This window comes from Callithrix jacchus, chromosome 16 (assembly GCF_049354715.1).
Source record: "Callithrix jacchus isolate 240 chromosome 16, calJac240_pri, whole genome shotgun sequence".
Taxonomy (NCBI): Eukaryota; Metazoa; Chordata; class Mammalia; order Primates; family Cebidae; genus Callithrix; species Callithrix jacchus.
Window position 1 is genome coordinate 3,107,501 of NC_133517.1, and position 26,783 is coordinate 3,134,283.

General features: G+C 39.1%; 1 protein-coding gene across 2 annotated transcripts in view; it reads left to right on the forward strand.

The window, feature by feature from the left end:
- Window positions 1-26,783, forward strand: part of PXDNL (peroxidasin like) — a 513,916-nt gene that overhangs the window by 318,792 nt on the left and 168,341 nt on the right. Inside the window, exons 7-10 of one of the 2 annotated variants that reach the window (XM_035277673.3) lie at window positions 3,704-3,873; window positions 6,847-6,964; window positions 20,980-21,149; window positions 23,079-23,348. In XM_035277673.3, coding sequence (XP_035133564.3) covers window positions 3,704-3,873; window positions 6,847-6,964; window positions 20,980-21,149; window positions 23,079-23,348 — 728 coding nt within the window. The remainder of the gene's footprint in view (window positions 1-3,703; window positions 3,874-6,846; window positions 6,965-20,979; window positions 21,150-23,078; window positions 23,349-26,783) is intronic. The other variant, XM_002758891.6, reaches the window with a different exon arrangement.

Sequence of the window (26,783 nt, forward strand, 5' to 3'; positions counted from 1 at the left end):
CCAAATCCTCAACTTGTGTCCTATTCAGGCTACAGTTTAGATGAGAACAGAACATGGGAGAGTGATAGAGGGCTACACCTACTGTTAAATAAATCCACCTTCAACATGAAGTTTTTCAGCCGAGGAGTGTTCACTCACTAACAGTATGTGAGGGCACAGACCCCAGTGAGAACTCTGCCCTTGACTCCAGGTGCGGCACTTTGAAGGTCACCTGATGCTGAGTGCTCCGTCTGTCCCATAGCCTTTCTAACTAACCACACTTCTCACAAGTGAACTGTAAAAATCAATACACTGCCCTTTTAAAAGTATTTTTGGATCTTTAAGTGAAAGGGATTGTGTAAGTTCAAGTGATGCATTTCTCTGTTTTCAAATAGAAAAGATTAATTTACCTGGCACCCCCTTTTTCCTTTGGAATTTTTCGCTGAGCACAGAATATATCCAAGTGAGTAACTATTTTAGTGCTGTGATTCTTGACTGAACACCATCAGCGGGGCGTTTATCTATTATACTTGATATCATATTTGATGTAAGAGCACTTTCAAAATGGAGAACAGTCAAATGATAATGATTTTAAACATAGTGTACTTAATATTTAATATAGTCTAATAAAGATTCATAAGAACCACCTTACTGATTTACTCTATTGCTTCTTAGTTTTCAATATCTATGGCTCTAAATTATAGGCAGCATTTTGAAAATGTTTTCCCATGATAAATTTGAAAATTATTCTAAAGATTCCTCAGATCATCACATAAAAGTGTAATTCTCCTACTAGATTATTTTCCAAACATAAAAGGTGGAAATCTGTTTCCTTCCATCATTTTCTTCAGTGTTTTGCATCTCCAGTATGGATGAATATCTTAGGTTGAAAATAATAATTAGAAATGAAACCTTGTGCTCAGTTTTTATCAAAACACACAGCATGAGGTTGCATAAGGGAAGGTTTGACTGTGGACTGCCTGAAGGAGGGCGATGAGGAAGCAGTGATGACCTCTGGGAAATGGGGCAATTGCACAGTGAGGCGGCCATGCTCGGGATGCTCCCAGGAGATGTGTACTCACATCCTTGCTTATGTTCAACTTAGAGGTACATCGTGGTGATGCCGAAGCGTGAACTTACTCCTTCATGTTTAATGACTGTTCATTCTTTTCTAATAAATTTACCAGAAATTAAAAAATAATTTTAATAAAGTTACCGGAAATTAAACTCAAAATATAAAAGTGAACGTTGAACGTAGTACTGCTCAAATAGATGTTTCATAGCTACGTAGCTGGTATAACAAATCAGTCAGTGACAAGGCACAGCCAGGGCCAAGGGAACCAACAGGGCTCCCCGAACAAGCACCAGTTGAGTTTTACGACTTACACCTCCCTCCGGACAAGGCTGACGGAATTCCCTGCTATAGCCATGGCTTTCTTTTCTCACATTACTGTGAAGTCTTTTTGGAAACACGAACCAAATCATGTCTATATGATTAACTAACTTTTCGATAAGTGCATTTCCCCCCTTTATTTAGCAATTTAAAGCTACTAAATATAACTATGATTTTCAGGTAATATAATAAAATTTAGATACAGCTATAAAAATTAATCTTATCAATCTGCAGAACATTTTATAAAACTGTCAGATAATAAATCTTTCTTAAATTTATTAAAATGTATTCATTTTAGAAGTGCTTTATTTGTAAATCTGGGAAATAGCACCATTTCTTTATTTTCAGGTTTACCTGTTCCAGTAATGTGATACTGATGCAAATTTCTAAATTAACACACCTAGGCGATTTTTTTACTTGCAAACTGATATCTTAAGATTTAATTTGTGTTTGTGTGTTTGTATTCCCGTGTTTGTAAGGACTTTCAGTGCATGAATAATTTTCAGTAAAAGTCATTAAAATTATGGCATTTTGTATTCTCCCCCAGTCACATAGGATGCTACTTCTCACAATCAGGCTGAGGCAATCTCACACCAGTCATAAATACGTTCACATTACTCTTTCATTGCTGGACTTTCTTGCATAGAGTGTGACCTGACTGCCACCATAGACAGAGTTATGAATTCCACTCAGCAAAAGCTCCCTGTTTAACCCATTGGGAAAAATGAAAAAAGTATTAATCATTTTTGTACGTTTTTGCTGCACGTCTTTTGGCAAGAATGGAGGTATATACCATAAATCTCTTTGGCGATCTATTTTACTTCATGAGGAACAATATGCTAGACAGAATTAGTGAAGTATAGTAAAACTTGGCAAAAATGAGTGACTTGTGTGCCTGGATTAGGAAACACCATAAAGAAATGAAAAGAGCCATCACTTTTCTGTTACAGTCGCAAGTGACAGTTCCAGAGGGGACCTTCTAACTGGGACTTTGAGCAGAATAAAGAAAAGCAAGCTTGGCTTCTGTCCTGTCGGGCAAATGGAAACACAGAGAACACACGCCTATCCATAGCGATGGGGAGGAGTTTACAAAGGGAAGAGCCAGCCTCCTGGGGGCGCTGCGTGGGTCACACATCACGTTCATAAGCCTCCTTTCAGCAGCAAAGCTTCTGCCAGTTTTCTGAGTAATGCAAAAATACTGAAATGCCACCGCCACCACCACATCACGGCTTCCCTGTTCTGTGACACATCAACAAACCTAACTGTGACACTTCAGTACTTACAGCTTTTTTTGTTTGCTTTTGTTTTTGGGGAGAGGATCTCACTCTGTTGCCCAGGCTGTAGTGCAGTGGTGCCTTGATAGCTCACTGCAGCCTCCAGCTCCTGGGCTTGAGTGATTCTCCCATCTCAGCCTCCCAAGTAGCTGGGGCTACAGGCGGGGGCCACCATACCTGGCCAATTAAAAAGAAACTGTAGACACAGCCGTAAAAGAGAATGAAATCATATCCTTTGCTCAGCATGGATACAAATAAAGGCCATTATCCTGAGTTAATGAAGGAACAGTAAACCAAACACCGTATGTTCCCACTTATAAGTGGGAGCTAAACCCTGGGTACTTACAGTCATAAAGATGACAACAATAGATGCTGGGGACTACTAGTACCCAGTGGAAGGGAGGGTGGGGGTGAGGGTTGAAAAACTACCGAGTACTATGTTCAGTACATTGGTGATGGGCTAAATAGTACCCCAAACCCCAGCATCATGCAGTGTACCCAGGTAACAAACGTGCACATGTACCCTCTGAATCTAGGGTAAAGATATAGGTATATCTTTCTATATAAGACTATAAAGAAATTAAAGTAAATGTTTATCTGTGGAGATGAAGCCTCGCTAGGATTTCCAGGCTGGTCTCAAACTGCTGGCCTGGAGGAACCGTTTTGCCTGGGCCTCCCAAAGTACTTGAATTAAAGGCATGAGTCAGTGCAACTGCCCATACTTACAGCTTTAACTCTACATTTCTCTAAAACAAATAAGGATTCATTTTATCTCACAATTATTTATTTATAATAGACGTAGAGCACATTGGGGGAAGCTGCTTTTCCAGTTAGAGTGGCTTCTCAGAAACATTGTTCATATGAAAATGTGTCTGCTCTGAAGAGATGCAACGAGGTAAGTGATTATTAAAATCTGTTTATTTGTTAGTAGAAATCCTAGAGTCAAAAATGTAACAGACAAGGTAAATCCGAGGAAATTAAATGTTACTACTCAAAAGGTTCGTCACAGAAATGAACAGTCCCTTTTAACAGTTGTGCCTCTTGCCTGCATGCCTAGGCGTCTGGATTCCAACACCCTGCTTTGTGACTGTGATCTGATGTGGCTGGGGGAGCTTTTACAAGGCTATGCCCATCACGGACACACCCAGGCTGCGGCCACCTGTGAATACCCCAGGAGACTCCGTGGGCGAGCAGTTGCTTCAGTAACAGTCGAGGAGTTCAATTGCCGTATGTAAATTTCGATGTGTGCATAAGATAGAAATATCTCTCATTTACTCTCTTTCTGTAAAGGTTTATTATACAGTATTGCATTTTAGAAGAGTGTGTTATCTGGAAGTGTTTGTTAGGAATGTGATAAAAGTATGGCCAATTTCCTTTCCATCAGCTGCATTTTCATTTAAAGAAGTTTTTATCAACATAAACTGTAAGAGCTGAGAGAGTCTTTGAGGAACACTTAATCTAATTCCCATAACTTCAGAGGAGGAATATTGAGAAAGCCGATTTTCAACAAGGTCACCAGAAGTGGTGTCCATCATTAAAACCTCCACCTATTCCTCGGTATCTGACAGTGTTCATAATCAATAATTTAGGGTTTTCAACTTTAAATCCAATCTTGCTAATAGTAGGTGCTGAGAAAGCCTTTCAGCACACCCAGTAATTGATTTTTTAAATGTATAATGGGACCATGAATATGACCAAAATAATTAATATCGGTTTTACCATTTCTCTGTAAATTTTTAAATAATGCAAACCTTGGATTTAATAAGCATATGGTCATATTCTGATAACCTTACTAAAGCAATAGGCTTTACCTAAATAATTTATGGCTGCTTACAGTATTATTTGACTTGAACTTAAAGCTTTTCATGTGAATATAAGAATATGTCTCTATTACTATATATAGGTTTAAATAGAAATAACTGAATATCTGTGTGTGTGTGTGTGTGTGTGTGTCTGTGATAATTCAGTGTCTTGGAGATTCATTCACATGATTGTTGTAATTATAGCCGAAATTTGCTTTCCACTCTCTCATTGGAAAGCCATTGTTTGAATTTCTCTAAGCAGGTAATTAAAAATCATATCAATATAATTCATTTCTACTCAAATTGAGAAGAAAGTGGAGTTGGTCTTTACTGCCAAAAAATTCTCAAGCTTATCCGTAACTCTCATCTTTACTACTTCTAGTTCAAACCATAGTCAAGTTTTGCTGGACTCTTTTCCATCTTAACTGATATTCCAGCTTTCATTTTTCTTGCTCCTTTATGTTTTGGAAAATTGTTTAAAAGCACATCTTATTACATCATGTTTTGACCCATAACCCTTACGCAGGTTCCTACCTTAAACAGAAGCACAGAGTTCTTCATGTGGCTGACCCATTTTATACGGTGTTTCCCAGCTTCACTGTACTCCTCAATCACTTACTCTTTCTCTTCTCAGTGTCGAGCCACCTCAGTGTGCTTCATTCTTGGAAGTTCATAAGCCTTTCTTCAATCCAAGGACTTTTCACGTGCTGTGTTTCCTGACTACAATATTCTGATTCCAATTCTTTTAATGGTCCTCTTCTTAAATATGAATTACAGGGAAAGCCTTCATTTAAACCCCCTTTTCACTGGCCTACCTATTCTTTCATACAGAATCAGGTCCCTTTTTATAATCCATCAAAACATTGTTTATTTTCCATCTAAGCATTTGTCACATATGTTAATATGTATTTGTGTGTGTGTGTATGTGTGTGTGTCTGTGTGTATGTGTGTGTGTCTGTGTGTATGTGTGTGTATATGTGTGCGTGTATGTGTGTGTGTATGTGTGTATGTGTATGTGTGTGTGTATGTGTGTGTATGTGTATGTGTGTGTGTATGTGTCTGTGTGTATGTGTATGTGTGTGTATATGTGTGCGTGTATGTGTGTGTGTATGTGTGTGTATGTGTGTGTGTATGTGTGTGTATGTGTATGTGTGTGTGTATGTGTCTATGTGTATGTGTGTGTGTATATGTGTGTGTGTGTGTATGTTTATTTTCAATTGCTCCAATGAAACTGTAAACCCCTGGGTACAGAGACCTTGTCTGTTTTTGTTTTTTTTTTTTGAGAAGGAGTCACTCTTGTTACCCAGGCTGGAGTGCAATGGCGCGATCTCAGCTCACCGCAACCTCCGCCTCCTGGGTTCAGGCAATTCTCCTGCCTCAGCCTCCTGAGTAGCTGGGATTATAGGCAGGCGCCAGCTAATTTTTTTGTATTTTGAGTAGAGACGGTGTTTCACCATGTTGACCCCTGGGTACAGAGACCTTGTCTGTTTTAATCACTGTTTCATCGCTACTCCTAGTGCTTTGTCTGGCACATAACTGATGTTGAATTATTTTAAAAAATGCACAAATGGATAAAATTATTTTTCTAAAAAGAATAAAGCCAAGTTATTGATTATATGGACTTTTAAGGAAGTAGGCAAGATTACTAAATATCTACAGAATGTTCTACAGACATAACAGTCATAGTTAATGACATGAAATTTCAAATAATGCACTTAAAAAAGGAAGAGTTTTGTTATTTAGAAAGGTTTAAAAATAATTAGGTGAAACAATGGAAAATTAAAAGTCTCTTTTGTACATTGTTCTATAATTTAAGTTCATTAATATTACCCAATTCATTACATAATCAATCACTCCATCTTCTTCTTTAAATAATTTAAGTGTTTTTATGTTTTATCATTCCATTATTATTGAAGATGGAATAATTCATTTATACAGACAAGAATTTTGCTCAACCATGTTTGCAGTCTAGACATATCACTCCTTATAAATTGTGTAAAGTGGGTGGTTGGGTGCTTAGATGGCTAATTGTATAGAAACAGTGCCTGCAAAATTGCAAGCTCAATTTAAGTATGTGGTTTGAAAAATTGACCTATAAAAGCAAACTCCTTCCATAAATATGGTTGTATTGAGCTCCTGGAAATAAAAGCACAGAAAAACGGACTTAACTTACTTCAATGGAGATTCCCTTGTGCAGTCAATCTTTCAAACTTCTAAAGTTTAAGTCAAATACATGTCTAATGTTTAACCTGGTACATATATTACTGGGTAAATGCAGCTTGATGTGTAACATTTTAATGTAGAAATAAATTTAAATTGTCTATATCTCTTTCTTGACATCTTAGAAGGCCATACTTTTATATCTTTGAAAAATATAATAATAATTATTTTGTTGCAGAGAGCCCCCGAATTACTTTTGAGCCCCAGGATGTGGAGGTACCATCAGGAAATACTGTCTATTTCACCTGCCGGGCAGAAGGAAATCCCAAACCTGAGATTATTTGGATACACAACAAGTAATACTGAGCATGGACATGCATTGTGATTCTCTTTCTGATTTCAGTAATATTTTAAACTCAATTCAATTCCTTTACCTAGAGAAGAAATTACTAAAATTATCAGAGTTTCTTAAAGATCAAATGCCTTTTAACTGTCATCTTTTTACTTGCTCAAGCTATCTAAAATCCTTTTCCTTAAAACTTACACATTTCCGACCTCAGTGTTTCTGAAACTGACTAAACTCATTCTGTATTATTTCTAGAATGAGATGTTGGAATTGATAACAAACCAGTTTGTTTTAAAGCTGAATATAATTTGATATGGCCTCACTAAGTTATTTCAGATCTAAACTGCTACTTCATAGTTGACATTGCAACTTTCCTATGGTAAATCAGTATGGATTATTTAAGTAAACTGGCAACAAATGACATGCAAAATTATTTAAAAGGCTAGTCATTTATTTAATGCTCAGGGGACTGCTTGACAAAACATAAAACCAATGTGTGTGATAATTCAGTGTCTTGGAGATTCACTCACATGATTGCTGTAATTGAGTCCCAAAACCCATGAGTATAAAATTAAATAGTGCTAACAGTCTTTTAAAAAGTTAAATGTGATCATCTTTCTAACTTGCGTGAGATGGTATCTCATTGTGGTTTTGATTTGCATTTCTCTAATGACCAGTGCTGATGAGCCCTTTTTCATATTTTTTTGGTTGCATAAGTGTCTTCTTTTGCAAAGTGTCTGTTCATATCTTTCATCCACTTTTTGATGGGGTTGTTTGTTTTTTTTTCTTGTAAATTTGTTTAAGTTCCTTGTAGATTCTGGGTATTAGCTCTTTGTCAGATGGATAGATTGCAAAGTTTTCCTCCCATTCTGTAGGTTGTCTGTTCACACTGATGATAGTGTCTTTTGCTGTGGAGAAGTTCTTTAGATTAATGAGATCCCATTTGTCATTTTTGGCTTTTATTGACATTGCTTTTGGTGTTTTAGTCAGGAAGTCTTTGCCCATGCCTATGTCCTGAATGGTAGTACCTAGGTTTTCTTCTGGGCTTTTTATGGTTCTAGGTCTTAAGTTTAAGTCGTTAATCCATATCAAGTTAGGTTTTGTGCACAGTGTAAGAAAGGGGTCCAGTTTCAGTTTTCTGCACATGGCTAGCCAGTTTTCCCAACACCCTTTATCAAGTAGGAGATTCACTCACATAATTGCTGTAATCAATCAAGAAGACTGGATCAATCCACAAAAGGGAAGCAGGGATAGATTTAAAAGGCAGAGAAAAGGCTTGGGAAAGAGAAAGCATAAAACAGCTCATCAGAAATAAATTTAAATACGTTCGTGAAAACAATAGTCTATTGAAAGATGGAATATTGAATTTTAAAATTCAGCTATCTGCTATTTACAATAGGTATGTCTGAAACATTATGATACTGAGAGGTGGAAGGTTGATAGGTATGCAAATGTATCGACCAAGTTACACTGATCAAGATAAGGATGATGTAAGAATATTATAGTGTAATCGCGTATCATTAGATCGTACTTAATAAAAAATGCAATTCACCTGAATTTAAAATTCATGAACCTTTATATACCTAACAAAATAGCTGCTGAAGAATAAAACAAGATTGAGAAATTACAGGGATGAATTGACATAAATCCAATTATAGTGAGAATTTTTTTTATTTTACCTTATGTTCTTGGGTACGTGTGCAGATCTTGCAAGATTGTTACATAGATATACATATGCTATGGTAGTTTGCTGCATCCATCCCCCTGTCACCTGCATTAGATATTTCTCCTAATGTTATTTAATACTGCTTTTCCAGAAAGATTAGGAACAAAAATTAGTAGCAAATTCTAAACACAGCTTAGAACACTGACGATATCTGCTACATATAAAGCTCAACCATCCTATCTTTTCAAGCAACTATAGAACACTTAACAACATTGATCACATAAAAAAAACACAATCTACACTTATTGCCAAGAATTAATTTCATAAAAACCCCTTTTTAAAATTATAATTTAAACACATTTTAGAAAACATTAGCTTTTCTCTGCTGCCTCAACAAGACCTGTTATTTTTTGACTTTTTAATGAAAGCCATTTTGTTGAGTGCTAGATGGTGTCTTATTGTGGTTTAGTTTTGCATTTCTCTGATGATTAGTGATGATTGTCAAGATAATTTTAGAGATCCTTTATACTCCTCAGTAGAATAATGAAATCATTGCCAGGACTTCATAAGTAATTTTTAAATAACTGAATAGATTCAAAGATGAGAGAAACCTTCCAGGTTGAGGAAAGAATCATCAAAAGCTCAGAAGGAAAATAAATGAAGGTTAGTTTCAGGAAAGTGTGTGGAGCATATTTGTGAGAGTTAAGGTTTCACCCTGAGGAGAAATAGAAAAAGATTGCATAATATTGGAAAAGTCAGTCACTTTGGCTTTCCATATATGAGCTTTGAGAACCATTAGAAGATGTTGAGCAAGACAACGACTTGGTGGAAAGAGACTTAAAAACCAACCATACTTTTCTATTTCTTTTTCAACTTTTATTGTATATTCTGGGGGTACAAGTGCAGGCTCGTTACAAAGGTATTGCATGAGGCTGAGGTTGGAATACAACCGAACCGTCACCCGAGAAGTGGGCATAGTAACTGACGGGTAGTTTCTCAATCCTTATCTCTCTCCCTACCTCTTCGTTATGTATTCCCTAGTGTCTAGTGTTCCATCTTGATGTCCATGTGTACCCAATGTTTAGTTCCCACTCACAAATAAGAACATGCAGTATTTGCTTTGTTGTTCCTGCATTAGTTCACTTAGGATAATGCCCTTCAACTGCATTCAGGGATGTTGCAAAGAACATGATTCCTTTCTTTTTTATGGCTGCATAGTATTCCAAGGTGTGCATGTAACACATTTTCTTTATTCTGTCCATTAATCTGATGGGAACGTCTGTTGGTTTTATGTTTTTACTATTGTGAATAGTGTCTTTCTAGTAGAAGGATTTATTTTCCTTCAGGTATCCAGTAATGAGGTTGCTGTGTTGGATGATAGCTCAACTTTTACTTCTTTGAGAAATCTCCAAACCACTCTCCACAGTGACTGAACGAATCCACATTTCAAACAGTGTAGAAGCATTAGCTTTTCTCTGCAGCCCCAACAAGACCTGTTATTTTTTGACTTTTTAATGAAAGCCATTCTGACAATTGCTAGATGGTATCTTGTTGTGGTTTTGATTTGCATTTCTCTGATGATTAGTGACGATGAGCCTTTTCTTCAGAGGTTGGGAGGCTGTCTGCATGCCTTTCTGTGAGAAGTGTCTGTTCCCGTCCTTCCTCAGCTGATTTGTGTTCTGTTTGTTGATTTCGTTTTTTTTTTTTTTTTAATTTTTTATTGGATTTTAGGTTTTGGGGTACATGAGCAGAGCATGCAAGACAGTTGGGTAGGTACACACATGGCAGTGTGCTTTGCTTTGCTTCTCCCCTTCACCCACATTTTGCATTTCTCCCCAGGCTATCCCTCCCCACCTCCCCCTCCCACTGGCCCTCCCGTTTTCCCCCCAATAGACCCCAGTGTTTAGTACTCCCCTTTCTGTGTCCATGTGTTCTCATTTTTCATCACCCGCCTATGAGTGAGAATATGTGGTATTTCATTTTCTGTTCTTGTGTCAGTTTGCTGAGGATGATGTTCTCCAGATTCATCCATGTCCCTACAAATGACACAAACTCATCATTTCTGATTGCTGCATAATATTCCATGGTGTATATGTGCCACATTTTTCCAATCCAGTCTATCATTTGTTGATTTCTTTAAGATCCTTGTGGACTCTGGGTATTAAGCTTTTGTCAGATGCATAGTTTGTGAATACTTTCTCCCAGACTGTAAGTGTCTGTTTACTCTGTGGATACTTTATCTGGCTGCAAAGGAGCTCTTTAGTTTAATTAGGTCTCACTTGCCAATTTTTGTTTTCATGCAATTGCTTTGAGGACTTAGCCATAAATTCTTGGCCAAGACTGATGTTGAGAAGGGTCATTCTTAGGCTTTCTTCTAAGATGTTTACAGTTTGAGGCCTTATATTTAAGTCTTTAATACAGTCTGAGTTGATTTTTGTATATGGTGATATATAGGTGTCTCGTTTTATCTTTCTGCATATGTATAGCCAGTTCTCCCAGCACCAATGATTGAATAGGGAGTCCTTTTTCCATTGCTTATTTCTGTTGACCTTCCACCATATCAGATGGCGGAAGAGGTGTCGTTTGATTTCTGGGGTCTCTATTATGTTCTGTTCATCTATGTTTCTGTTTCTGTACCAGCATCATGTTTCGCTTAGTGTAGCCTTGTAGAATACTTTGATGTTGGATAATGTGATGTTTCCCGCTTTGTTCTTTTCGCTTAGGATTCCTTTAGCTAGTCAGGCTCTTTTTGTGTTTCATATAAATTTTAGTAGAGTTTTTTTATAAATCTGTGAAAAATGACATTGGTGGTTTGATAGGAAAAGCACCTAATTTGTAAATTGCCTTGAGCAGTACGGCTATTTGAACAATATTGATTCTTCCAACTTATGAGCATAAAATGCTTTTTTATTTATTGCTGTCATCTGTCGCTTCTTTCAGCAATGTTTTGCAGTTCTCCTTATAGCGATATTTCACTTACCTGGTTAGATATATTCCTAGGTCTTTTTTCTTTTTGTGGCTATTGTAAATGGGATTACATATTTGATGTGGCTTTCAGCTTGAACATTATTGGTGTATATAAATGCTACTATTTTTCGTACATTGATTTTGTATCCTGAAAATTTACTGAAGTTCTTTATCAGTTCTAGGAGGTTTTGGTGAAGTGTTTGGGGTTTTCATGGTATAGAATATCATCAGCAAATAGAGGTAGTTTGACGTTTTCTTCTCCTATTTGGATGTCATTTGTTTATCTCTCTTACCTGATTGCTCTGGCTAAGACTTCCAGTACCATGTTGAATTGGAGTGGTGAAAGCGGGCATCCTTGTCTTGTCCTGGTTGTCAAGGGGAATGCTTCCAGCTTTTGCCCATTCAGTTTGGTATCAGCTGTGGGTTTGCAATTGATGGCTCTTATTATTTTGAGGTACATTCCTTTGATGTCTAGTTTGTTGAGGATTTTTTTTAATCATGAAGGAATGTTGAACTTTATTGAAAGCTTTCTCCACATCTACTGAGATGATCATTTAATTAAAAAACATTCTGTTTATGTGGTGAATGAGGTGTATTGATTTGCATATGTTGAACCAATTTTGTATCTCAGGAAGAAAGCCTACTTGGTCATGGTAAATTAACCTTTTGATGTCTGCTGGGCTCAGTTTTCTAGCATTTTGTTGAGGATTTTTGGATTTATGTTCATCAGGGATACTGGCCCACGGTTTCCCTTTTTTTGTTGTCGTGTCTCTGCTAGATTTTAGTATCAGGATGATGTTCATTTCATAGCATGAGCTAAGGAGGAGTCTTCTTCCTTGATTTATTTTAGAATAGCTTCAATAGAATTGACACAAGCTCTTCTTTGTATGTCAGGTAAAATTTGGCTGTGAATCCATGTAGTCCAAGGCTTTTTTGATTGGAAGGATTTTTGTTACTTATGCAATTTCAGAACTCATTATTATTATTATTTTTACCTCAAGTTCTGGAATACATGTTCAGAACGTGCATGTTTGTTACATAGTTATGCACACACTATGGTGGCTTGCTGCACCCATCAAGCCGTCATCTACATTAGGTACTTCTCCTAATGCTATTCCTCCTCTAGCCCCCCACCCCCCACAGGCCCTGGTGTGTGATGTTTCTCTCCCTGTGTCAATGTGTCAGAACTCATTATTTATGTGTTCGGGGTTTCATTTCTTCCCAGTTTAATTTGGGATGTTATATGCTTATGGGAATGATCCATTTCCTGTAGATTTTTTTAGCTTGTGTGCATAGGGGTATACATAACAGTCTCTCTGGGTCTTCTATATTTCCGGGGAACTGTTGTGGTATCATCTTCATCATTTCTGATTGTGCTTATTGGGATCATCTCTTTTTTCTTTGTTAATCCGCTAATGTTCTGTCAATCTTGTTTATCCTTTCAAATAGCCAAGTTTTGGTTTCGTTGATTTTTTGTATGGATTTTGTGTCTCAGTTTCATGTAGTTCTGCTCTGATTTTAGTTATTTCATTTTTAAAAATTGATTAAAAAAATAGAGATGGCATCTCACTCTGTCACCCAGGCTAGATGACACTGGTGCAATCATGGCTTACTGCAGCCTTGACCACCCAGGCTCAAGCGATCATTCCACCTCAGCCTCCTGAGTAGCTGAGACTGCAGGTGCAGGCCAGCACACTCAGCTAATACTTTCACTTTTTGTAGTGTAGGGTCTTGCTAAATTGCCTAGATTGGTCTCAGATTCCTGGACTCAAAAAGTCCTCTTGCCTCAGTCTCCCAAAGTATTGGGGTCACGGGCTTGAGCTACTGTGTCCAGTCAGTTAAATTTTTTTCTTCTGCTTCTCTTTGGGGTTAGTTTATTCTAGTGATTTTTTAGTTTCTCTAGACTGTTAATTTGAGATCTTTCCTAACTTATTCATATAGGCATTTAGCTTTATAAACTCTCCTCTTAACATTGCTTTTGCTGCATTCCAGAGATTTTGGTATGTTGTGCCTCTATTTTCATGAATTTCACATAATTTTTTGATTTTTGTTTTAATTTTGTTGTTTATCCAAAAGTCATTCAGGGGTAAGTTGTTTAATTTTCATTTTTTTGAGAGATATTCTTGCTATTCATTATTATTTTTATTACACTGTGGTCTGAGAGTATGGTTGCTGTGATTTTGATGTTTCTGCACTTACTGAGACTTACTTTATGGCTAAGTATGTGGTCATCTTCCATGTACAGATGAGAAGAACGTATATTTTGTTATTATTGGATAAAGCGTTCTATAGCTATCTGTCAAGTCCAGTTGAGCACGTGTGGAATTTAAGTTCTGGATTTGTCTTCTTTTTTTTTTTTTTTTGAGATGGAGTTTTGCTCTTGTTACCCAGACTAGAGTGCAATGGCGCGATCTCAGTTCACTGCAACCTCCGCCTCCTGGGTTCAGGCAATTCTCCTGCCTCAGCCTCCCGAGTAGCTGGGATTACAGGCACGCGCCACCATGCCCAGCTGATTTTTTGTATTTTTAGTAGAGACGGGGTTTCACCATGTTGACCAGGATGGTCCCGATCTGCTGACCTCGTGATCCACCCGCCTCGGCCTCCCAAAGTGCTGGGAGGGATTTGTCTTCTTGATGAAATCGTTATCATTATGTAATGCCCTTATTTGTCCTTTTATGTTTTATAATTTATGGCTTAAAGTCTGGTTTATCTTATATAAGAATAGCAACCTTCTTCCCTTTTTCTTTTCCAATTGCATAAGCAATCTTTCTCCACCCTTTACGTTGAATGTCATTACATGTGAGATGAGTCTGTTGAAGACAGCAAAAGATTGGGTCTTTTTAAAAATCCAACTTGCAGCTCTGTGCACTTTAAATGGGCCATTTAGACTATTTAAAGTCAAGAGTAATAGTGATATGTGATGTTCTGGTCTTGTTGTTCAGCTGGTTGTTTGGTAGGCTTGATGGTGTAGTTGCTTTACAGGGTTTATTTATGGGCTATACTTAATTATATCTCGGTGGTAGGCATCATTCTTTTATTTTCATGTCTAGAACTCCCTAAAGGTTCTCTTATAAGGCTGTTCTAGTGGTAACCAATTCCCTTAGCATTTGCTTGTCTGGGAAGAATTTTATTTATCCTTCACTTATAAAGTTTAGTCTGGCTGGATATGACATTCTTGGTTGGAATTTCTTTTCTTTAAATATGTTAACAATAGGTCCCCAATTTCTTCTGGCTTGCAAGGTTTCTGCTGAGATTCCTTTACAGTTTTTTGTTTTTGTTTTTTTCCATGTTGACTTCACAAAATCTGATGACTATGTGTCTTGGGGCATCTTGTATAATATCTCACAGGGATTCTCTGAATTTCTTGAATTTGCATGCTGATGTCTCTAGCAGTATCATGGAAAGTTTTGTGGTCTATATTCTCAAATATGTTTTCCCAGTTGTTCACTCTTCTTCATTTTCTCCCAGGAATGCCAACGAATTGTAGGTTTGGTCTCCTTATATAATCTCATATTTTTCAGAGATTTTATTACTTCTTTTTAATTATTTTTTCTTTCTTTTTATCTAACCAGGTTGATTTGAAGAACCAGTTTTTGAGCTCTGAGATTCTTTCTTCAGCTTGACCTGTTCTGTTGTTAATGCTTCCAACTGTATTATGAAATTCATGTAGTGAATTTTTCATTTCCAGACGTTCAGTTTTGTTCGTTCTTAAAATGTCTACATTATCTTTCAACTACTGGGTCATTTTATTGGCTTCCTTGGGTTAGGGTTCAACTTTCTCTTTATCCTGTTGAGCTTCCTTGCTATCCAGATTCTGAATTCGAAGTCTGTCTTTTTAGGCATTTCAATCTGGTTAGGACCCATTGCTGGGGAGCTGTTGCAGTCATCTGGAAGTAATGACACTCTGACTCCATTGCTGGGGAGCTGTCACAGTCATCTGGAAGTAATAAGACGCTCCGACTCCATTGCTGGGGAGCTGTCACAGTCATCTGGAAGTAATAAGATGCTCTGACTTTTTTAATTGCTGGAGTTGTTGCACTGATTCTTACTCATTCCAGAGGGCTGGTGTTCCTTTATCTCTTTGAGGTTGCTGTCATTTGTATGGGGTTTTTGTTTTTATGTTCCTTGTTTCCCTTGAGGGTTTGACTGTGGCGTATGTTGAATATAGTTGAATGACTTTGTTTCTGTATGCCTTCTGAATATCAGGCATCTCTGCGGGAACTTAATTTGTGGCTAGATTCTTGCATTGTGTTTCACGGGTGATATGGGCTGAAATGATTTTTGTTTGGTGGTGTAATTTGGGCTGCAATTCAGTAGATGGTGCTTAAGAGTAAGGGCTCACAGACTCTTCCTCAGCTGTTCTTTTTTCATTTCAGCTTGTTCTTGTTTGCTACACTGCACTGGGGTGGGGGACACAGGGAGTGAGAGATATACCTCCTTGCCAAGTCTATTTTTGCACCTTGGGGGACCTCCCCCTCTAGTCACTGTTGACACACCTACATTTTCTTAGGCCTAAGGAGGCCCTGACAGGCTGTGCTACCCCTACTATTAAGGGGAGCCCAAGCCAAAGGTTAGGTTATTGGGAGACTCGCAGCTCCCTAGGGGCACACTGGTCCTTCGTGCTTTGTGATATATCTATGGGTGACAATATACGGTGGGTGGTATGTTGCCACCCATAGACATATCACAAAGAAGGTCAAGGGCAGAGGACCCCTGGGCATGGTAGAGTTGTTTTGGGTATGCAGCTGGTGTAGTGCCCACAGCTTGAGTATTTTTGCCCAGCAGATCGCTATGAGGACTGCCCAGCTCGTGCTCCCTTGACTAGGTCTCCTTCTGGTGGCTGCCCTGTAGCTGACCTGATCAGCTCACTTAGTCTCAAGCCTTCTGCACCCAGATTGCTGGGCTGTCAGGTGTTTCAGGACATGGAGCTCTTTAAGGCAGAAGCTGTGGCTAACAGAAAGGCCACACCCTTGGCAGACCAGCCCTGTGCAGGGAGGCACACCCAACTCCTTTGCCAGAATGGAAATCTGCATCTCATTCTTCTCAGTGTTCTGAGATTGGTGGTTCCTCCCCTCTTCAAGCCCTGGTCACAGATCTCAGCTTGATATTCTTCAGCTGTGTGCCTGCACCCTGGGGGGCTGGGATTGGCCCCATGGTTTTGTCCTTTAGCCCCTTGGGGTCAAGCACTGGTGGTACTGGGACAGCTGTAGTGCTTTCAGGGTGCTGGCAAAGCACTCAGGGTGGGCAGTGGAAGCTGTGTTGTGTGCATGCTCTTATGGAAGCAGCCAGGTGGGGGCCTTGAGAGGGTCCAGAGACAAAGGAGCATGCAGACATCCCTGCTGCATCCCAGCCCAGCAGAACAAGGCGGAGAGGCTGGGGGCATGGGCTCTAGGGTCACATTTTGCTGGAGTTGCCACATGTACATGTAAAACCTGGGCTCAATGCAGGCTCAAGCTCTGCCTCTGCCTTCTAATTAAAATGTCTATCGGGGACTGGGTGCAGTCCAAGCACTTTGGGAGGCTAAGGTAGGTGGATCATGAGGTCAAGAGATTGAGACCATCTTGGCCAACATGACGAAATCCCGTCTCTACTAATATACAAAAAATTAGCCAGATGTGGCGGTGCACGCCTGTAGTCCCAGCTACTCACAACTACTCAGGAGGCTGAGGCATGGGAATGGCTTGAAACTGGGCAGCAAAGGTTGCAGTGAGCCGAGATCATGCCACTGCACTCCAGCTTGGTGACAGAGGACTCTGTCTCAAAAAAAAAAAAAAAATCTGGACAGGTGCGGTGGCTCACGCCTGTAATCCCATCACTTTGGGAGGCCAAGTCGGGTGGATCACAAGGTCAAAAGATCGAGACCATCCTGGCCAACATGGCGAAACCCCGTCCCTACTAAAAAATACAAAAATTAGCCAGGCGCGGTGGTGTGCGCCTGTAGTCCCAGCTACTCGGGAGGTTGAGGCAGGAGAATTGCTTGAACCCAGGAGGCGGAGATTGCAGTGAGCCAAGATTGTGCCATTCCACTCTAGCCTGGTGACAGAGCAAGATTCTGTCTCAAAAAAAAAAAAAATCTATGGGGGTCATGGCTCTTGCAGCTAGGATCCCAGAGGTCCATGACGGGGGTGTGGTGTCCTGCAGTCCCTTCACTCACCTCTTCGTTAGGACCTCATCAGGACTAGGGACTGGTCTTGGCACTTGGCGACTCTGTGCAGGCGTCCCAGCTTCCACCCTATTCAGCCTCAGTGGCTGTGTTTCCCTCTATCAACTCTCAGTATTTCCCCCAAAAGATCTGTTTAAAATGTGATGGATTTTTCAATATTTTGGCTTCTCTTGGTGGGAGAAGGGCTTCCTGGCTTCATCTAGTTGGCTGTCTTCCATACTTTTCTTAATGTTGAGGTTTAGCTATGGAAATTTAGGCCATTCTAAATAAATTCAAATTCTAGTAAACATGGTAAGTATGATTGATAGTTCCAGTGGATTATAAGCAAACTTTACAACTACACTATAATATATGGTTGATGGTGGTTTTGTATGTGGAGGAATTGTTTTTGTTTTGTTTTTGAGACAGAATCTCACTCTGTTGCCCAGGCTGGAGTTCAGTGGCACAATCATTGTTTACTGCAGACTTGAACTTCTGAGCTCAAGCAATCCTCCTGCCTCAGCCTCTCAGTAGCTGTTACTACAGGCCTATGCCACCACATCTGGCTAATTTTTAGATTTTTTTTTGTAGAGACAGGGTCTTCCTACGTTGCCTAGGCTGGTCTCAAGCTTCTGGCCTCAAGCAATCCTCCCACCTCAGCCTCCCATAATGCTGGCATCACAGGCATGAGCCACTGTGTGTGACCATGGAAGATGGTTTTAATTTATTTGTGTATATTTCTGGTATCTAGCTACAGTACCTAGTTTTTAGAAAGCACTTCACAAATGAATGCTGCAATGAATCACCTTAATAGAAGTTATTCGTATATCTTCATTAAATCAAATGTTTTTTTGCATATTTTCAAGGAACAATAGAATCTATTCACATATATTCTACCTCTGCAGACCTTTGTGTTTTATGTATTATTGCTATTTGCTTTGCATCAAACTGACAATTGAATGGGATGTATTGAAACATGAAGACTTTGACTTTTGGGGAAGGAGCATCATGATTCATGAGCAAATAAGTTTTTTTTTTTTTTGAGACGGAGTTTCACTCTTGTTACCCAGGCTGGAGTGCAATGGCGCGATCTCGGCTCACCGCAACCTCCGCCTCCTGGGTTCAGGCAATTCTCCTGCCTCAGCCTCCCGAGCAGCTGGGACTACAGGCACGTGCCACCATGCCCAGCTAATTTTTTGTATTTTTAGTAGAGACGGGGTTTCACCATCATGTTGACCAGGATGGTCTCGATCTCTTGACCTCGTGATCCACCTGCCTCGGCCTCCCAAAGTGCTGGGATTACAGGCGTGAGCCCCTGCGCCTGGCCGAGCAGATAAGTTTTATGAACATAAGAAGAGGTTATGAACAAAGAGGGAAATCACCAGGACAAGGATGGCGCATTTTGAATTTATGGGTGTGATGTGCTGCTTCCTGTTTTACATCACTTGTAGCATAATGGATCTTGGTGAATTCGATTGCATTGTGTAGCCAGATGATAGATAGCACATACACATCTGGTAGCCTTTGAAATTTTGGGCTGCAAAGTTTTGGAACAAGATTTCGGGAACTTAAATCATCTTCTGAAAAATATGATTTTATTATTTGGCATATTCCTTTGCAAATAGTTTTCCTTGGGTTCAATGTTAGATAAGTTTAGAATTACACTTAAAACAATTAAATTGCTTAATACTAAATGAGCCTCTTGAATTGGATACATTAAGAAAAGTATTATTTCTCCAACTGCTGACCTCAGGTGATCTGCCCATCTCGGCCTCCCAAAATGCTGGGATTAAAGGCATGAGCCACTGCCCCCAGTCTGGCAAAAACATTCTTTCTGATGTTCATTCCATGCTACCTACCCTGAGAAGTTTCATAGGTTATATGGATAGGAGTAGCCAGTTTCTCCTTTTCTTGCCTGTGTCTTGCATTGCTGGCTACTTTTTCTTGAAACTAATCTCTTCAAAAATGACAACTTGAATTTCCTTTTTGGCTGAATGGTATTTTTTCTTCACATTGAGCTTTTCTCACCCAATGGCTGAAGAAGAACAGATCGCCTCCAGCTGTCCTGTCTTCACTCTGTGATTCCACTCTAAAACATAAAAGTAAAATATGGCCATTGTCTGTTTCTTTCTTATTTTTCATGACAAAAATAGTTAAATAAGAATGATGATTTCTTCATCTCTTTAACAAGCTTTACTGTTTTTACCTATATGTGAATAGACTGTTATTCTTTAGTGTGGGTATGTATTGAAATTAGCGGGAAAATGTTTACCTGGCTTTATAAAACAAATACATGAATTAAAGGGAGAACTCTGGGATTCTCCTAAAGGACTTTTTTTTCTCTGTGAATGATGTTTTGTGAGTGACACCTAGTCGGTGTTTAATAAATATGTACTGAGTGAGGGATGATGGAAGAGAGATTTCCTTTATCTGTGCTTAACATGTTGGTTAGTTCTAAGCATACACATGTCAAAATCGATATACCTTCTCATTCATAATCATTAAAAGCTTGGCCAGAAATAAGACTGTAAAAATTTCTAACATATGTTTCTGCGTCAGCAGCTTTGCAGTTATTGCTAAAAATATGCAGGCACTCCCTTTATTGTGATTATTGGTGTAATATGATGTTGCACATCTGAACCTTGCTCTCAATGGATTATTCATTTAGTTGATAAATGGCACTTTTCAAGTATATGCAAATGGTGCGAGTCTGAGAGAGGGCCTACTTTCAACGACTGGGTGGGTGGGTGTGTTATTTATTGCTCAGTCATATGATTATACTTGACTTTGAGCCATACTGGTTCGAATAGGAATATTTCTTTTACGCTTTAAGAAAAAAAGGAAAAAATACTGAATGACTCACGGAAGGAGGTAAAAGGATGACATATTGCTATCTGTTGATTCTTTTTTTAAAAAAATGGGCATTCAGATGTATAAAAATGTGCTGAAGTGTCTGTCATATGGGAGTGCTTGCTTCAATGTCTAAATCATGCCACTCGGGAAGGCGGGACATTTCAACCCCATTTCCCTCTATCAGATGTTGACTCATAGTGTTTGTTCAGAATATAGTCTTGAAATAGGAATAAGAGAACTAGAATTTAAAGTAAAATAATTAAAATCATTCAAATAAAATAAATTGAACATACTGGGTAGACATGAAGCATAGTTATATAGTACTATATTCTCAGTCTCGTTAAGAGTTTTAAATATCAATGTGATTAAATAATACACATGTATAATATGTTTCCAGCCATTCATTGGATTTGGAAGATGATACTCGACTTAATATGTTTGATGATGGCACACTCATGATCCGAAACACCAGAGAGTCAGACCAAGGTGTCTATCAGTGCATGGCCAGAAATTCTGCTGGGGAAGCCAAGGCACAGAGTGCCATGCTCAGATACTCCAGTCTTCCTGGTAAAACTGTTATTTTCCAGTTCTAGCAGTTATTTTCACTAGAAAATTACCGAATACTGCTTCTTTAGAGTAGGTAATGCTTTGAAGTGAAACTATTCCCATTGGCCGTAATTTTTCTAATTCTGTTTTAAAGAAACTTGAATATTTTCTCTTGAAGTTTATTTTAATTCCCTGCCTTAGTTCCTTGAAAGCCTCCTTCCCTTCTGCCGCTAGGTCAAGTCTGACCCCGTACTTCCAGGAGCAGGAGCATTTTTACTTTGAGAACATGACTTCCTCTTGATCCTTTCCTAATGCCCTCAATCCTCCTTTAAAATCTCCTGCCTGTGGAAAATGTGGTGCTCCTTACCGCGCTGTCCTTCCTCTTTCCTTCTCTAATCTCCTGCACCCTAATCGCAGTTATTACTCTTCCATCTGATCTCTTCCCAAATCTTCAGCTTTCATACTTCATGTAAAATGCATAGTCTTTACTGCTGAGGTCCTTCCTGAGACTTCAGTGAATGCCGCCAGGACCTTCTTATCTTCATAGGTGAATTTTACATCTCTCAAGCACATTTGCCCACACAAGCCCACACATCCTGTGTTTGCTATCTCTATGGATATCATTACTATCCTGCAGTAACCTCCGATTCACTTCTAGTGCTATTCCTTTGACAATTCTCTAAAAATTTAGTTCCAAGATGCATCAGGTTATTTCCCTTTCCAGTTCTACTGCCATTGACTTAATTCAGAACATTTATTTCAATTATTGTAATAGCTTTCCTTATACTCTCCCTTACTTCCTGTCAGAATGTTCTCCTACCACATTTACACCTAATTCTGAGACAATTCTTTCCCAGGCACGTTGTAGTTTTACAGATGATGCATTCTGTCCTCTGTTCAGGCAACTAGAGTACGAGCATGCAAGAAGTGTCTTTTGTTCATCTCTGTATCTTTCCAACATTCGGCATGTTGCTAATATACTTAAGACATTCAACATAGGAATTAAATTAAACATTTATTGTTGAACTGGATTGAATTCATTTATTTCTGCTCTCCAGAGTATGTTCATCTCAGGAATGAGAGAGTGGCCCCCTGCCAAACAGACTCAATCATTACGCATTTTTAGCACCTTAGCAAGTATTTAATTTTTGCTTGAGATTCCCAGAAAAGAGAAGCTCTTATGAATAAGAGTGGAACACCTTATATAAAAGTCTAAATTTTCTATTTACAAGGATACTTGATGAATCAACTTATAATATGTTCAGCTGAAAGTAACTGAAAACTTGACTAGATGTGGCTTAAGTGCATAGCATTATGTGTGTGTTTGTGTGTGTGCATGTTGATTTTAATTGCATGCCTCAAGTAGGACTGGGGTAATCTGCCACAGAGCTGCCACACTACTCCAATGGGAAAATAATATTCTTCTTTCTGCTTTTTTATCTGCTTTGCACATAGGTTTCTTTATTTCTTATAATTTTCACCTCTTAATCACAAAGTGGCTCCTGTAACCCAAACGCATGCCTGCCCGAATTCTGGGGAGCAAACAGAAGGAAGAGAGGACTAGTCAGACTTAGGGCTTTTATTTATTCCTAAGGACATGTGCCTACACAGGCACACTGACCAAACTATGCTAAAAAAAGGTGAGTATTCTTCAGAGGGAACAGTCAAACATGTAGCCCCTAAAATAAGGAATATGTATTTGGTAGGTGCTTTGCAGTGTCTATAATACATTATGATATTAAAGCAAGTGACCCTTTTAAAAAAGTATGTAATTACAGCAAATCCACATTTAGTTATTTTAGATTTAATTCTCTGGGAATTAAATGTATATATGTAATATTTTAGTATAAGACAATTTGAAAATGACAATAGTCTTAAAACCACAATGCAGAACACATAAATCTTCCTAACTGCCATTGGCTGGATTTTGTTTTGTTCCCCGCCTACCAGCAGCCAAACCAACCTTTGTCATCCAGCCCCAGGACACAGAGGTTCTAATTGGCACCAGCTCAACTTTGGAATGTATGGCCACAGGCCACCCACAGCCCCATATCACTTGGACCAGGGACAACGGATTGGAGCTGGATGGATCCAGGCACGTGGCAACGGCCAGTGGACTTCACTTACAGAACGTCACACTACAGGATCATGGTCGATTTACCTGCCACGCCAGCAACAGCCACGGGTCTGCTCAAGCTGCAGCCAACATAATGGTACAAGGTATGGGAGCAGAAGGTCATGCGTGAAATGTCCTCCTGTCACACTCGGAAAATTATTCTTCAGCTGAAATAATGTCATGTACCTCAGTTGAGATTTTTTTTTTTGCCAATTAGTTTTTGACACAATAAGATTTTCAAAGCTAATCTGTTTCGAGTTAAAAGTTGTTTTTCTTCTTTCCTATTTCAATCTTTAGCCAAAGGTCAGAATCAACCATTGGCAACAAAAGAGATGAAGTCATTAATCTGGAAGGAAACTGTCAAAAGATATTTGTGCTTCAGAATATTTTACAGATAGAGGAAAGACAGTACGGGTATGAAAGTGAATAGGCTGTGCCCTGTGTTCATAGCCACTTACCAAACTGTCTGCTCAGCAGAGCTTGAGGACATGCTGAAGGCTCCTACAAGGCCGGGCTGTGTAACAACGGCAGTAATAAAACCATTCCGAATCCAGAAATTAATTTATATGCATGGGCATGCAATCGTGTTGTAAAGAAGACACATTATTCTTTGTATTTTAGTACTCAGACTGGGGCAGCCCCTTCCTTTCCGGTGTGGGGGGCGTGTGTGTGTGCATGTGTGCGTGCATGTGTGTGTGTGTATGTGTGTGTTCATATGTGTGTGTGCATGCGTGTGTGAGCACATGTGTGTATGTGTATGTGCATGCATGCATGTGCATATGTGTGTGTGCATGCATGTGTGAGAGCACATGTGTGTGCATGCATGTGTGTGTGCACGGGCATGTGTGTGCATGTGTGCGTGCATGTGTGTGAGCACATGTGTGTATGTGTGTGTGCATGCATGCATGTATGCATGTGTGCACGCATGCATGTGTGCGAGCACATGTATGTGCGTGTGCATGCATGTGTGTGAGCACATGTGTGTATGTGTGTGCATGCATGCATGTGTGTGCACGTGTGTGTGTGCATGTGTGCTTGTATACCACCCTCCTGCAGGGTTAGAGTTTAGTAAACAGAGGACTATAACTGCTACTGGAGTCATACCAAAAGTCCTGTTCTTTCTAAAATAGTTTTTCATGCTTGACAAGAGTACAGTAATTTACATGATCTGCATTAAGGGCTTCCCAAGGTCATGAATATTTTGATTGAGTAAAAAAGTTGTATTAAGAGTTGCATAGGATGTTATCTACCAAAACACTGAACCTCGTGAAACACAGAATAGAGAAAGATGGAAGTGGCGAATCTAGCGCAGTTCTTGAGTTGGGAGGGCTTCAGAACAGTGAGCCCCGTCAGCCCCAAGACTGGTCTTGGCCACTGCAAAGCATAAGGCTTCCTGCATTCAGAGAATGTTTTCTAGATTGAACCCCTTAGCATCAACTCCTTAAGAAGCAATCGATAAATACTTTCTTGTTCCTATTTACGTGTCTCAGAAAAAACTGTGTTTGTCCCTAGAACTGCTCATATCCCAAAAATACTTTCCTTGCTCTAATAAGAAGGTGCAGAAATGAAATATTTTCTTAAGGTCTTTGGTAACTCCTGGGGGAAATTACTTTTAAAGCAACAAGACATTATTTTTAAACTTTTAATATGTTGAGATTGAAAATGCCTTCAAAGAAATCGCATTTGGGTTCTGTTTTGCTTACGTCATTTTGTCGTCAGTGCCTGCTTTTCAGAAACGTAATGCCCGATCACTTCACACTGTAGCGATCACCTGCATTCCACACTGTGCTAGCCTTTGTTTCTCAGCTTTTTCCGTGTTCTTCCTTCCTGTGCTTGTGTCTGTCCATCTGCGTCAATCCACGTTTAAGGGAACTCTGGTGACCTTTACCACCCCACCTACCTTGTACCCCACAGTATGCTAATGATTTCTTGTTGCCAATGAGCTTGCCCTGAAGTGGCCATCTGCTTGTTCTATGTTATTTGTGACCATGCACTTGTTTCACTTTTGGATCTGTGTGTCCAGATTTTTAACTGAGTTTGAAATGGTTCATTAATCATTCTATACATTTATTTAAAAGGCTGATTTTATTTGCTTAGTCATAGAGTAAACATTTTAAGATGCATCCTTTTGTGTTATTTTAACAGGTTCTATTCACGTTTTTGATCTTTTAATGCCCATTTAAACCAAGATCACAGTTACCCAAGATAAACTTCCTTTTTTAGACTGACTGGAAGAAATATTAATAATAAACAAAATGACGTAAAAAGGCTTCAGTGAAAGATACGAGTCACAGTGTGAATCCGGGTAAAAAGGCCTGTGGTCATCACCAACGTAAATCAAAAGTTTTGTGCATGAGGCAGCACCTTAACGAGCAGCCAGAATCTTAGGTTTTAATAAAACAGCAAAACACTAGCTATTTCAGCACTGGAGGTGGGACTCGGAAGGCCACCACTTTACGTGAAAAGCCCCAAGATGACAGCTTCATCATTTCTGTCTAATTATTCCACCTTCTCTGCCTGCTCTGGTGATATTCATAATTTCTTCATCAACCTAGCAAGCTGCTCGTTTTAGTGATAGAAACAAATGTAAATTGACTATGTTCTTAAATGTGTTCCATAGTGTGCTAAGATGTAGATCTTGGTCTTTTTCTAAAATGAGAACACATGAAGTATAACAATGCTTTTCACACAGTCTTGGCTAACTGTGAACTTTAATTATTATTTCAAAAGTTTAAATCAAATTTCCCAACACTAGAACCGGGGCTACATTATTTCTCTTAACTACTAACGTCTTCTGTTATGTGGCTCTTTTACTGTGTCATGAATCTATTTTTTAATGTGGGAATATTTTTGTTCTTTTTGAGTTGTTCCTAGTAATTTTGGGAGTTAGTGTAATGTTCTGGAAAGAACATCAGGCTGGGGGTTGAGCGGCCCAGATTCTGTACTGTCTTTTCTACTTATTAGTTCTGACCAAGAGAAATTCAATCCTACCTCCCCCAGTCTGAATTTTCTCATCTGTGCATTGAGGAGCCTGAGACAGCTGATTTGTGGTTTGTTTTCCAGCTCGACTTTACTAGACCTCTATTTACAAATAGCTTACGGGCATTCCTGAGGGTTTCCATGAATTTGTGTGACTTGGTAATTCACCTTATACCATAGTTATTTAGTCCAGCACCTTACTTAGAATCAATGAAGACTTTAAAAATCTTTAGTACCTGCATGCAGTATGAAACCTGCAACAAATACACTTTGCCATGTATTGTTCACTTTATCATGTTTCTTGTACTTCCAGAGGCAGGTGAAAGGAAGGGGGTAGTAGGAATTGTGCAAAAATCTAACAAGGCAGAGAAATGACTTGTCAAGTTGTCAAAGGCATTTGAACCAGAGTGACTCCATCTTGAATGGGGGCTGGGTAAAATGAGGCTGAGATCTGCTTGGCTGGATTCCGAGCAGGTTTGGCATTCTTAGTCACAGGATGAGGTAGGAGGTTGGCACAATATACAGGGCACAAAGACCCCGTGGGCAGTCAAGAAGCTGAC